Raw genomic sequence first — 14,530 nt, 5'->3', positions numbered from 1 at the left:
AAGCCCTGACCTCAGTCCTATAGAAAAGTTGTGGGCAGTACTGAAAAAGCATGTGCGAGCAAGGAGGCCTACAAACCTGACTCAGTTACACCAGCTCTGTGGGAAGCTTGTGGAAGGCTTTCCGAAACGTTTGACCCAAGTTAAACAATTTAAAGGTAATGCTACCAAATACTAATTGAGTGTATGTAAACTTCTGACCCACTGGGAATGTGATGAAAGAAATAAAAGCTGAAATAAATCATTCTCTCTGCTATTATTCTGACATTTCACATTCTTAAAATAAAGTGGTGATCCTGACTGGCCTAAGACAGGGAATTTCTACTAGGATTAAATGTCAGGAATTGTGAAAAACGTTTAAATGTATTTGTCTAAGGTGTATGTAAACTTCCGACTTCAACTGTACATGTAATGTACTTAGGTCTATAGAGACGTCATGCAGTAAGACAAAAGAGGCCCCACCGCAGAACAAAGCATGTAACAGTTGCTCCGAGATCAGACACACACCTTCCCTAAACTCTGCGCTCATCTGATCACACACATATATTCCATTAGCTCAACGGATCACACACACACAATCCCATAGCCGTGCTCAGATCTGACTCACAATGCGGGCCGTGTGGGGTGAGATAGTGTAGTGTGTCACCACGACCAGCGGTGTCACACTGTCTCCCTCTCCTCCCACCGCCAGGGTGAGGGATGATATTACTGGACGCCTGTCGGCTGAGCAGTGGACCAAAGCCATGATCAGAAACCAGAGGACTTACAGACGCCACATGGGAAGGAGGGAGGAGCAGGGGGAAGAGGGGAAAGAGGAGGAGGGGAAAGGGGGATGAAACAACAACCAAAGTTCTGGCTAGAGCATAGACTAATGATGTTCTAGGGACAAGCTTACATTTCAGGTCATCATTACACACTAGGCTGCCTGAATTAACCAAATAGGCTAAATAGATTAAAAAAGGACTGTTACCTTCCCAAAAGGCCTACAATACAGTAGATCAGACATCCCACTGGTAGTCCAATGAATGCCACACACAATACACAACCCAACCCCCAAACACACACTCTCCAGCCCCTCTCTGATAAGCCCCTGGCAGGTGTCAGCTGTCTGAGGAGGCTCCTGGGGGAGAGACTCCCTGATTACCCCTCTGACTGACTGACTGATTTGACAGCCATGTTGTCTGTTTTTCAGTCTCTGGTGGGGTACACCTAGCCACAGTGTTGACAAGGAGGCCATTCACTAACAGCATACTTCACACAGACCTGCTAACTGACTGCTGTGTGTGTGTGTACGTCCGTGCGTGTCGGTCTGGCCGACTGAAAACTTGACAGTTAAAGAAATGTCTCTCGAGACCCTGTCTTGGCCGAGGTAGCACTTCACATCAACTTTATCTACCGACTCTGACTTGGAATCAGACAGCAAGTGATTTATAAGAGGAGTAAAAGATACTGGATTAGTGAGACAGAATCAGAGACGCAAGTTGTTATCTGTGTGAATGTGTCTGTTTTAGTAATGGAGCCATTAGCAGAGGAGATAACATACAGCTTGCTCTGGGAGAGTGTTTTCACCTCTTGACTTCCAGGGGAAATCTACCGCCTGGGTGCAACAGTCAAACCAGGCCCACCACTGTGACAAGAGGTTAAACACACATAGTGCCATACCATTTCCAGGGCCCATTGTACAAAATAGAATGTTCCATTTCCAGGTGAAGAAAAACCATCTCATCAGCTTGGCCCAATGTACTGGTATGCCAAAACGTAATTTATTCATATTACAAATACCAAAGCCAGTCTGCCGTATTCTTAGTAAATATTGAGTTGTGTCCAGCACAGTGAAATCTAATTAAAACATGGGTGGTTTTCAGTGTGGGAGAGGTTGTAGTGTACACTGAGAGACAGACTTGTGAGTGAGGTGGTGTGTTTGTGTGTGTGTGTGCACGCGCGCGTCCGTGTGTATGTGACCTTGTGTTGTAGGGCTTCGCTGTGTATTTAGGTGGAACATTGAGCAGCGTGGAGGTTCTTATCACCCCTGTCTGTTTTGGAGGGGAACATACATCGCCTGCCTGGAGGGATCGCTGCCTGGCCTGGCCTGGAATGTCCTGCTGGAAACATCTGCTATTGGCTGAACACGACAGGTCAGAGGTCACCTGTCAGGATGCTGGTCAAACTCTACGCTGACAGGAGACGTGAGTGTAGAGGAGATAGATAATAAGATATTCAGTTGGTTTCTGGACCAGAGAGATGAATGGGGAGGAAGATAAAAAAAATTCAAGAATACGAGATGTTCAATTCCTGTGTGACAGGAAGAGAGAGAACAAGTCCTCAGGTGTCAGCCAAAATTGCTCATCAAGCAAGCTTGGTTCATTGAACTGCCTTCAGTGCAGTGGGTCTACATTTCTGTTTTGATGTACTGTATCGCATGCAGCTAAGATGATAATTCGCAAACAGTTTCTTCCTCACTCCTACCCTCCTACTCCTAATTTCATTGGAATGCCCACTTGCAAACAGTTCAATATCACAAGACAGTGGTCCATATAAAACAAAAGCAAACCTTCGACCCAAAACCCAAATCCTTCTTAAACTCTTCTTCAATTTTAATGAAAATTCCACTCAGGTGTGTTGGAGATGATGGACAATGTAAAATAAATAAAGACATATTATCGAAGTACCAGAGTCTTCCCAAAGATTTAATTGCAGCCGTTTTTGACCTGTGATGAACAGTCAGCTGCATGCTTCACTGATAGGATCTCCAAAGTAATGGCTCGGGCCGACCAAAATCTCAATATGAGTTGGTATTCTGTTGTTTTTGCTCTAGCCAATTCCCATAGTCAAGCGGCTGGTATGTCAGCTGAAACCTTTAAAAATACGAGCCTTGCAGCCTCTCTGCTGTGTTTTGTTTGGCCTATGGGATAGACAGCTTTCAGGAGGAGACATCTGAGGCAGCATGTGATGGATTCTCTGCTCTCCACTTTAATGAAGACCACATCCATAACCAGACGAGGAGGCTGGGTCTATTGGACTGACTGGGTGTGTAGGCCTACCAACCACTGCACTGGTTCATTCTACTGTCTCTGCATGTGAACCACACGTTGGGTCTATCGTTTATTCACATTACCTCGACTAACCTGTACCCCCGCACACTGACTCGGTACCGGTACCCCCTGTATATAGCCTCGTTATTGTTATTCTATTGTGTTACTTTTTTTTTTTTTTTTTACTTTAGTTTATTTAGTAAATATTTTCTTACCTCTTGAACTGCATCGTTGGTTAAGGGCTTGTAAGTAAGCATTTCACGGTAAGGTCTACACCTGTTGTATTCGGCGCATGTCACAAATACAATTTGATTTGATTTGTGGGAGGTAATAGATGGCTTCGACATTTCACTCAATTGTCTCCCAAAGCACTTTGTGTTGTGTTAGTTTTTTTTTTACAAGTGAAGCACTCCATTATGGTCTTTCTTGAGTTTGCAACTACATCAAGAGAATAGAGGTAAGGAGCAAAACTGGGATATCTTTCTATTAAACACAATCAAGCTTTTAAAACTTCATTTTTGGAAGAACAATTTCCAGACTTATCTAACCGCAGTAAGTCTTATTCCAAACACCTGTTGAGGTTTGGTTGCCTGAAAATCAAATGGAAACCTTGTTGTGCGTTCCGCCCGCCTCACTGACTATGTTAGGTCCCCAGGACAGGTGAGAAGGTTCTGAGGCATACATGCCTTCATGCTGGGAGGGAAATCATAAAACAGATTATATTACTTTTTTATAGATTCATAAAGTGCCTTGATGTTGAGAGTCTGTGTTGCTGTCTACCACACAAATCACATTGCTTCAAAGTGCTTCAAAAGGAGGCATGTGGGACCTGGCGACTCCATTTTGTGTTTGTTGGCCTGCTTGTTGATATGAGTTCTTTATACCCTATAATTGTTTTGATTTACTCATCATTGTCCAGGGTACCGGGCTGTCTCGGGCCTGGTCTCTGTTTGCACTCCTATCATCCACAGCATGTCTATAATCACAACCATGTGCTTTCCCATTCAAATTAACATATGGTTCTAACTTTCCCCCTATTTTGACTAATACATACCTGGGTTGCTGACTAGTAAAACTGTAAAATGAATTCTTCTTTTGTTATTTGCAACACATGAGGATGATTTGGGAGTGGGGAGTGGAGAGGGAGGAATGTTACTGAGAATGATTTCACCTTGCATGCAACCCGACTCCATCCCTCTACCCTTTATTAATAGTCTGATTGTGTACCTTTGTTACATAGTTGGTACCACAAAGATGTTTATATTCTCCTCTGGTTTTCTCTGTATCTTTGGTTTTAGCAGGTGTACCTCTCTACCATTCCAACATCTTTATCAGGCTTGTATGGCAGAGAAAAGCTTTAGAAACAGTGAATAATGAAGCCCCACATCTAAAACAGACAGAAGATGCAATCAATTTCATCTGAGAACTTCCTCATACAGCATTCATCCCATTCACATACAGTGCATTTGGAAAGTATCCAGACCCCTTGACTTTTTCCTCATTTTGTTATGTTACAGCCTTATTGTAAAATTGATTAAATACATTTTTTCCCTCATCAATCTACACACAATACCCCATAATTACAAAGCAAAAACAGGTTTTAAATGTTGAAATTTTTCAGCCATTCCTGAACCTGCGACAAAAAACAAGCTACATATGGACAATACCAAAACAAATGATTTAACGATTGTCTCTTCACAGCAAAATCTGCAGAGCTGGTATGGTTGTATCCCCCATATACAGTGTATTTTTCCAAATTTTTAACGTTACAGCCTTATTCTAAAATTGATTAAATTAAAAAATGTCCTCATCAATCTACACACAATACCCCATAATGACAAAGCAAAAACAGGTTTTTAGACATTTTTGCTAATTTATTAACACTAGGATGCATATGCCGGGTCAAAATGACCCGGCCTAATGTTTTTTTTTTTTGCTGTATTGAGCCCCCCCCAAAATGTAAACATCTAATATTCCAGGAGTTCCTTAAATAATGTGTCTTTAATGTTCTAACATCCTAGTTTTGTTTTTTAATTTCTTATTTTAAGTAAAAATAGTTTTTGCATCACTACGCCAAGTTTTCATATGTGGGTCAAATATGACCCGTATGCATTTCCTATGGAATTCACTGCTGTGCACTCATCAACCTTACCTTTCTTTTTGCTACAACAATAAAATAAATGTAATTAATAAAGTATGTATTAAATATCTTGTTTTTAATGTTCATTAATCCATTGGTGTCATCCAATTCAGATGACACAGACTATGTGCCTGTTGGTCAAGTTGGAGTTGTGGATGCACCTGGTAGTCCAGCTATCCTAGATGATTCTACAGATGGAGCGGACTCCTCCTCTGAGGAGAGTGAAAACCAGTCAAATAGACTGAGTAAAAAGGGGTCTTACTGAAGGGAACATGTTTTCTAAATTCACAATTGTTAGTGTTGTCGTTTATATTGATGATGAACTTTGGATTTTCAAATAAATGTTTTGAAATATTATAAAACACGTTTAAGGTGGTTTTATTTTGTTCTTCACACTAAAAGGTTGAATGTGAAACTTTGACTGTAACATTGATTGTAAGAAAACTATGCTAATAATTTCAATAGCCGTCATGAATTTTCATAATATGTTATCATTGAAATGTGTATCAAACTGTTGAAGAGCGACTAAAAACATTTCAAACAAATCATCACTCAAAATAATTATGTTCCACAAAATTGATAATATTTTAGACCCATATAAATAAAACACATATTACATTATCGGGTCATTTTGACCCGGCATATGCATTCTTGGGGTGTCATGTTTACTATGCATCCTAGGGTTAAAAATACAAAACAGAAATACCTTATTTACATAAGTATTCAGACCCTTTGCTATGAGACTGTCTATATAAGGTCCCACAGTTGACAGTGCATGTCAGAGCAAAACCCAAGCCATGAGGTCGAAGGAATTGTCTATAGAGCTCCGAGACAGGATTGTGTCGAGGCACAGATCTGGGGAAGGGTACAAAAAATTTTCTGAAGCATTGAAGGTCCCCAAGAACACAGTGTCCTCCATCATTCTTAAATGGAAGAAGTTTGGAACCACCAAGACTCTTCCTAGAGCTAGCCGCCCGGCCAAACTGAGCAATCAGGGGAGAAGGGCCTTGGTCAGGGTGGTGACCAAGAACCCAATGGTCACTCTGACAGAGCTCCAGAGTTCCTCTGTGGAGATGGGAGAACCTTCCAGAAGGACAACCATCTCTGCAGCACTCCACCAATCAGGCCTTATGGTAAAGTGGCCAGCCGGAAGCCACTCCTCAGTAAAAGGCACATGACAGCCCGCTTGGAGTTTGGCAAAAGGCACCTAAAGGACTCTCAGACCATGAGAAACAAGATTCTCTGGTCTGATGAAACCAAGATTGAACTCTTTGGCCTGAATGCCAAGCATCACGTCTGGAGGAAACCTGTCACCATACGTACGGTGAAGCATGGTGGTGGCAGCATCATGCTGTGTGGATGTTTTTCAGTGGTAGGGACTGGGAGACTAGTCAGGATCGAGAGAAAGATGAACGGAGCAAAGTACAGAGAGATCCTTGATGAAAACCTGCTCCAGAGCGCTCAGGACCTCAGACTGGGGAAAAGGTTCACCTTGCAACAGGACAACAACCCTAAGCACACAGCCAAGACAATGCCGGAGTGGCTTCAGGACAAGTACAGTGGGGGAAAAAAGTATTTAGTCAGCCACCAATTGTGCAAGTTCTCCCACTTAAAAAGATGAGAGAGGCCTGTAATTTTCATCATAGGTACACGTCAACTATGACAGACAAATTGAGAAAAAAATTCCAGAAAATCACATTGTAGGATTTTTTATGAATTTATTTGCAAATTATGGTGGAAAATAAGTATTTGGTCACCTACAAACAAGCAAGATTTCTGGCTCAAAGAGACCTGTAACTTCTTCTTTAAGAGGCTCCTCTGTCCTCCACTCGTTACCTGTATTAATGGCACCTGTTTGAACTTGTTATCAGTATAAAAGACACCTGTCCACAACCTCAAACAGTCACACTCCAAACTCCACTATGGCCAAGACCAAAGAGCTGTCAAAGGACACCCGAAAACAAAATTGTAGACCTGCACCAGGCTGGGAAGACTGAATCTGCAATAGGTAAGCAGCTTGGTTTGAAGAAATCAACTGTGGGAGCAATTATTAGGAAATGGAAGACATACAAGACCACTGATAATCTCCCTCGATCTGGGGCTCCACGCAAGATCTCACCCCGTGGGGTCAAAATGATCACAAGAACGGTGAGCAAAAATCCCAGAACCACACGGGGGGACCTAGTGAATGACCTGCAGAGAGCTGGGACCAAAGTAACAAAGCCTACCATCAGTAACACACTACGCCGCCAGGGACTCAAATCCTGCAGTGCCAGACGTGTCCCCCTGCTTAAGCCAGTACATGTCCAGGCCCGTCTGAAGTTTGCTAGAGTGCATTTGGATGATCCAGAAGAGGATTGGGAGAATGTCATATGGTCAGATGAAACCAAAATATAACTTTTTGGTAAAAACTCAACTCGTCGTGTTTGGAGGACAAAGAATGCTGAGTTGCATCCAAAGAACACCATACCTACTGTGAAGCATGGGGGTGGAAACATCATGCTTTGGGGCTGTTTTTCTGCAAAGGGACCAGGACGACTGATCCGTGTAAAGGAAAGAATGAATGGGGCCATGTATCGTGAGATTTTGAGTGAAAACCTCCTTCCATCAGCAAGGGCATTGAAGATGAAACGTGGCTGGGTCTTTCAGCATGACAATGATCCCAAACACACCGCCCGGGCAACGAAGGAGTGGCTTCGTAAGAAGCATTTCAAGGTCCTGGAGTGGCCTAGCCAGTCTCCAGATCTCAACCCCATAGAAAATCTTTGGAGGGAGTTGAAAGTCCATGTTGCCCAGCGACAGCCCCAAAACATCACTGCTCTAGAGGAGATCTGCATGGAGGAATGGGCCAAAATACCAGCAACAGTGTGTGAAAACCTTGTGAAGACTTACAGAAAACGTTTGACCTGTGTCATTGCCAACAAAGGGTATATAACAAAGTATTGAGAAACTTTTGTTATTGACCAAATACTTATTTTCCACCATAATTTGCAAATAAATTCATTAAAAATCCTACAATGTGATTTTCTGGATTTTTTTTCTCATTTTGTCTGTCATAGTTGACGTGTACCTATGATGAAAATTACAGGCCTCTCTCATCTTTTTAAGTGGGAGAACTTGCACAATTGGTGGCTGACTAAATACTTTTTTCCCCCACTGTATATGAAGGTCCTTGAGTGGCCCAGCCAGAGCCCGGACTTGAACCCGATCGAACATCTCTGGAGAGACCTGAAAATAGCTGTGCAGCGACGCTCCCCATCCAACCTGAAAGAGCTTGAGAGGCTCCACAGCAAGGAATGGGAGAAACTCCCCAAATACAGGTGTGCCAAGCTTGTTGCGTCATACCCAAGAAGACTCGAGGCTGTAATCGCTGCCAAAGGTGCTTCAACAAAGTACTGAGTAAAGGGTCTGAATACTTATGTAAATATAATATTTCAGTTGTGTTTCTTTTATATATAAATTTGCAAAGATTTCTAAAAACCAGTTTTGCTTTGTCATTATAGAGTATTGTGTGTAGATTGATGAGGTAAAAAACAACAACTATTTAATCAATTTTAGAATAAGGCTGTAACGTAACAAAATTTTTAAAAAAAAAGTCAAGGGGTCTGAATCCTTTCCGAATGCACTGTAAATGTCACACATATTATCAATAACTGAGAATTCAGAATGATCTCTATATCTTTGTCTCTTTCTCCCAGAGTGTAATGAGGTCGCTCTCTTTCGTTCCTCCTCTCCTGTTAGCTGGATCAGAGCTGTATATTGTGTTTCTGTTTTCCTTTCCACTGAGAGGATTTCTCTCCTTGGTCAAATTCACCATCTAAAACTCTTGTATCCACAATACAACACCTGGAAAAAGAAACTCTCCATTAATCTCCGCTGCCCTAAGAATCTGCTGTGTTTAAAGCGCTAGCTCCTGTCTACCAAACCACATGTGAGAGCTGGGCCAGCAGCGTAGCGCACCGTGGCAGGCTAGCAGGCGCACACAGCTCTTTGTTTTACAATAACTCTGTGGGTTAGTGTCAGGTCATTGTGGCCTTTCTTGACTGAGCGTTTTGTTTAATATGCCACTGTAAATATCTAATAATAGAATACACTGGAAGTGATGGCCTCATATTTACCGGCAGAGCGCGAGGCGATGGTTCTAGAGAAAGAGTTTAATTTCAGTTATCTTTATCTTCCTGGTGAAGGGCTGATGAATTAATAATCATGCCGTGCCTTAGATGAGATCAATGGCAATGTTTACGCAACGGCATTTAATCATACCGTATCGCACTGATTATGGATAACGCTGAGACTACATGCTACGAACTTAAGCTACCCAAATCTTTACTCACTTTGTGTGTGTGTGTGTGTGTGTGTGTGTGTGTGTGTGTGTGTGTGTGTGTGACACAGACCAAACAACAAAGTTAACATCAATTCCAGGTAACCTTTAAGCTTCTTTAATGAAGTTAATAGGTCCGCCTCTAGTGATAGATGATTTTGAGGCAACAATTGCTCTCCTAATTCACCCACATTAATCCATGATTTCCTATTTTGTCAAACCACTAAGCTCGATCCATGGTATTCCCATCTGATTGCTACTTTCCTGTTGGCAGAGGCTTAGATGAGCAATAGCTTTCAATTACCTCTTAATTCACTCCGAATTTAGATTCTACTCTCAAATGCAATCCACATTGCTTTTCAGCCCACATCAAGCCAGAGAGACAATCATTACTATAGACAAGCATTGTGTTATCACACAATACTGCTAATCGTTTGTACTAGATTCATGACAGAAAATATGACAATTCAGATTGGTTTCAGTCCAGCCAAGAGACCATGTTTCAGTAGTACAGTTTAGCTGGCCCATCTCTTCAATGGATCCTGATTCGATGGAATGGAACTTCATACAGTAATGGAATGACTCCTTGAGAGGTGTGAGTGGCAGAAGAGCAGCTGGTCCATCACAGGGACTCATGGTTAAGGATTCAATCTGTGACATCATCTCATGTCCTTAATTAGCTGTTGGAGATCGAGGGCAGACGCACCACTATATTAGTGCCACCTCATCCACTTAAACTACATTCAGAGTGAACCATAGTACGTGTCCTAATGATGACGTGTCCTCAAGGTCAATTATGAGGGAATAAATGACGAAGAGTTAAATCTACTCCAGAGAGGGTCTGCTCTCTCTCTCTCTCTCGCTCTTTCTCTCTCTCTACTACAACTGCAGTCAGTGCCCCTTATTTATATTAGCTGCAAACCAACTTCAACTGTACATTCCAGCTAGGTGAGCATAGACTTGGCGAAGGGGGAGCCAAATATTTTAAAGCTTACAACAAAAAGTCAACTATCGATGTCCAGTCAACATGCAGGCAGAACTCTTGGCATAGTACAGAACATTTTTGCAACAAAGGTAACGATGCCGTATTTATGTGGCTGAGCTCAGAGGTCCCTGCTAGTACACGTTTCAATAAGGTTTTACTGTAATACAAGCACAATGTGAAACCAATTACCAACCAGCCCAGGGTCGGTCGGCACTACAAACAGTGTTTCCTGGCCTCTCAGGTTTTATACCCTATGTCGCTCAGATACAACTATTTATTTTTCTGTTCTCCCATTCAGGGGGATTTTCACCACACGTTTAATAAATAATAAATGTGTTTACGGCTGGTCTTGCGAACTGAGGTAATATTTGCCCAGAGAAATGCTCGATCCATCAACTAATCCTCCATCGTCTTCGAGCCTTTCTCCGTTCGGAGCTGAGCGGCGGTCCGATGATGAATGAACATGTGAGTAATTTCACGGTTGAATTAAGAGCTTAAAACAACAGCAGAGGAAAATACATCGGCACACATTCCTAATGAGAAAATGGTGGGCCCTAGCTGTTATTGTGTTTTTATTTTCACATCTGAGATATAGCTTTTGGCAATCGTGTAGAAAGCACTTTTTGTAAGATGAGAGCACATGCCAAGAAGTAAACAAATGCTTAGAACAGAACATTACCATCTCCACTGAAGTATTACCGCTGTAACCTTGTCTTCAGATCTCTGGCGTGAGACATACATTTGTTTGGCAACATAGCCATTCACCGGGTGGATGATATGAGGGGAACATCAATGTACTCACGATGACATTTCATTAATCAGTCCTCAAATCATTAGTGTGAAAACGGTGTGTGGGTCCACTTAACTGACCCGACCCAGGATCCCAATTATCCCAGTGATCAAGTGATCGTCTCCACACTTCATTGGCCAATCTGCTCCAGATGGGTGTAATCTCCCATCCGTGGACCAATAATCCTCACCAAATCACCATGGAATCCACATGAAAGCAAGGCATGCAGGGAGAAGAAGGTGCGGCATGCCACGGAACCCAGATTGAAACAATATGGTTCTCCACTGCAGGTGTTGGAGAACCCAGCCGTGCCAAACAACCTTTTTCCCTCAGACCTCTCCTCCTCATCTCCTCCTCCCTCGTTTCGACAACTGAAAATAGTATTTTTTTCCAGATTTCTATCAGGTGGGTTTGTTTTCACATGAAAACCCTGTGAAGAATTACACTCGCACTGAACCACCTTACAAATCGGTAACCGGAACGCTACCCAATCAAGATCTTTGATGTGGGGCCAGTGAGATTTGATTGCAAGTTTATGAGGCTTGTACTCTGGAAATACCTATCCCATATATAAAAGGATATCACTATTGGACTCTTCAATCTAAATTTCAGGAAGTCAGTTCTTGGTTGAAGTGTTTTAAGTCTCAAGTGATGGGAGTAATCGATCATTTGAATCAACCTGCTCTTGAGAAGGTAATCAGACATTTAAGGGGTTACATGAAAACAGCTGACTTGGGGTGTATATCAATAGTGAAATCGTGGCTTCATTTCCATGTTTCCTCTCCTTCATCTGCATTGATCTGGAAGATAAGGATCTGGATCCATTAGGAACTTGCTGTCCAGCTCTTTTATGCCAGTGCAGAATAGAGGAAAGGAGACAAGGAGAGGAAACCACTTAAGACATAAAGTCCTCTGACTGAGTCACGTCATACATACTGAGTAGTGGAGGAGGCAGATTTCTGTGTTATTTCATTGCAGTGAAAGATGCCCTATGAGCTACAATGGGAGGGTATAGGCATCTGTTGCCAAACTTGTGTGAATGATGCCATCCTGTGGACTCTTTCAACACCTTAAAAGACTTGGTATGACTTGGCAAGAGTTCTAGCCCTCTTTTCAACTCTAAATCACGATCTAAACAAGATACAAGATACAACAAGTTAATTCAAAGTATTTTTAATGTATAAACCTGGCAGACATACTTTGAAATTAATAATGCTGCATGTTGACCTTTAAACAACATATTAAAAGTCTACATTAAAAGTTTCCCCCTTCACAATCATAGCACTGATTAAATCAAGTTATTGCAGGCTGTGCTTTTCCACTTGAACCGACTAGGGTGGTCATATGTGATGCTGCGTTTAGGAGTTACAAGGTTATACCGACTGCCAGAATCACACGTGAGAAGCATTCATTCACCTCACCACCCCGAGAGAGAACAGGAGAGTTCTCATGATTAGATGCCGACTAAGAACATAACTGTCTGGCTAGAGGCCAAGTTTGAGACACTGCTGGGTTTATGTTAACACACACACACAGATGTGCACACACACACAGAGCATGAGTGCTGTGCGTGTCCCAGTGGTGCTTGCTGAGGGAGGTGTGTATTGCGTGTTTCCGCGGCTTGTTGCTGTTAAAGAGGTGTGAGGGCGGCTGCGGACTGCAATAAAATCCTAGACGGTCACTGTAACCGTCTTCTTGTTGGGATCTAACTCCTGTAAAACTGGACTTACATTTCAGCTCTTAACTGTATTTTCCCTGCAGACATTTACAAAGTGTTAATTTACAATGAGCCTTAGAAAGCAGACATTGGGATTATCGTATCACCATTACATAGTTGCGTAAATTAAAAAGGCGACTATGACCAAATCAGCCTTATCTTTACTTTATATTTGGACTCTGTCGTCAAGTCTTTGGCAAGAGCACCGGGAGACATGGTCAAGATCCTGAGGCATTTTACTGTTGTTTTTTTCTTCTCCACTCTCTCTCTCAGGACTGATTTGAAAGAAGAAGAAGGGCGAGAGAGGAGAAAAAAATGAATGGCTAAAAGTTGAGGAGATTCCAGTTTATGTTTGTCTGTCTCTTCCATTACTTTTAGCCACACATGACATCATGGAAAAGAAGTGAGGAGAGGAGAGGAGTGGGCTTGAGGAGGAGTGAAGTGGGAAGAGGCTGTATTTCTCTCACCGTTGTTTCATTTGTTTCGCAGGGAGTCCAAGGGGATACATCATTCTAAAAATACACATTTATTTCACTGGATTCCTCAAATACTTTCATCTTCAGACCCTTGTGATGCCAGTGGCATTTAAGCTGGTTTGATTAGGGCTGTGAAGTCGAAAAACAGAGCGTACAGATATTTCAACGCAGATTAATCATCAGGTGGCTTTAATAAAATGTTCAAACAATCCTGTTTTATCTGGCGCGGGAAGGAACTTGGCAGGGACTCACCGTACATACTTACCTATTTATCTGGTATGTATGTTGGTAGAAAATATAAGTGATTTACTTTAAAGAGGCCTGTATGTAACTTGAAGTTACAAAATAAAATAACCTAAATTATTTTATTTCTTAGATTGACGAGAATCTTGATATGATTTGTTATCTTGCGTGATTGATTCAGCCAATCCAATCAATCTGCTGATCACTATCGTTAGTATCATTGATATTGTCAACATCTCGGGTGAATTGGTCTACAGCCAGCTAAACGTGGAAAATTAAGGTTATACCTGGGATTAGCATTCAAACCAGTGACCTTGTAGTATGGCAAGCTTTTTACATAGTACTTACAATTGTTATTCCTGTTTACGTTTTAATTTAATTTGAATTATAACTAATATTATTGAAACTCACCATTCTTGCCCCCATTGGTTGAGGGATGCTTCCTGGTTGTGTTGTTTCTGGTGTCCTTCCTGTCCCGGGGGTCCTCATCGTCCTCTTTAGTCTTTAGGTGTCCAGGACTTTGCCTGTTCTCCTTACTGTGGACAGACGGCTCAGTAGTTTTCACTGCATTCATGTCGCACACTGCGATGCTGTGTTCCCCTCTGGATGACTCCTTTACTGGGGGTCCCCCTGTCAGAGAGAGAGAGGACACATCCTGTCACGACTCCTTAGGCTGATGTCATAATATCAAAGAGACCACCGTGCTGGATATTGTTGCTGCCTCAGCGTCTGTCAACTCCAGGTTAAAAACAACAACTGGTCAATTCAAATCCAACTGACGTCACAAGACAAGAAATATACGCCATAGATGCACGTCACACAACGAGAA

The 14,530-nt window shown here is 42.2% G+C and overlaps 1 protein-coding gene across 3 annotated transcripts in view; it reads right to left on the bottom strand.

Annotated features, from left to right (window-relative positions):
* Window positions 1–14,321, bottom strand: part of myocd (myocardin) — a 65,464-nt gene extending 51,143 nt beyond the window's left edge. For all 3 annotated transcript variants that reach the window (XM_041858704.2, XM_041858705.2, XM_041858707.2), the window contains exon 1: window positions 14,113–14,321. In XM_041858704.2, coding sequence (XP_041714638.2) covers window positions 14,113–14,275 — 163 coding nt within the window. In that variant the 5' untranslated portion in view covers window positions 14,276–14,321. The remainder of the gene's footprint in view (window positions 1–14,112) is intronic.
* Window positions 14,322–14,530: the final 209 nt, after the last annotated feature.

This window comes from Coregonus clupeaformis, chromosome 31 (assembly GCF_020615455.1).
Source record: "Coregonus clupeaformis isolate EN_2021a chromosome 31, ASM2061545v1, whole genome shotgun sequence".
In the NCBI taxonomy this organism is placed as follows: domain Eukaryota; kingdom Metazoa; phylum Chordata; class Actinopteri; order Salmoniformes; family Salmonidae; genus Coregonus; species Coregonus clupeaformis.
The sequence above is the reverse complement of the archived record's forward strand: the minus strand, read 5'-3'. Positions and strand labels throughout refer to the sequence as shown.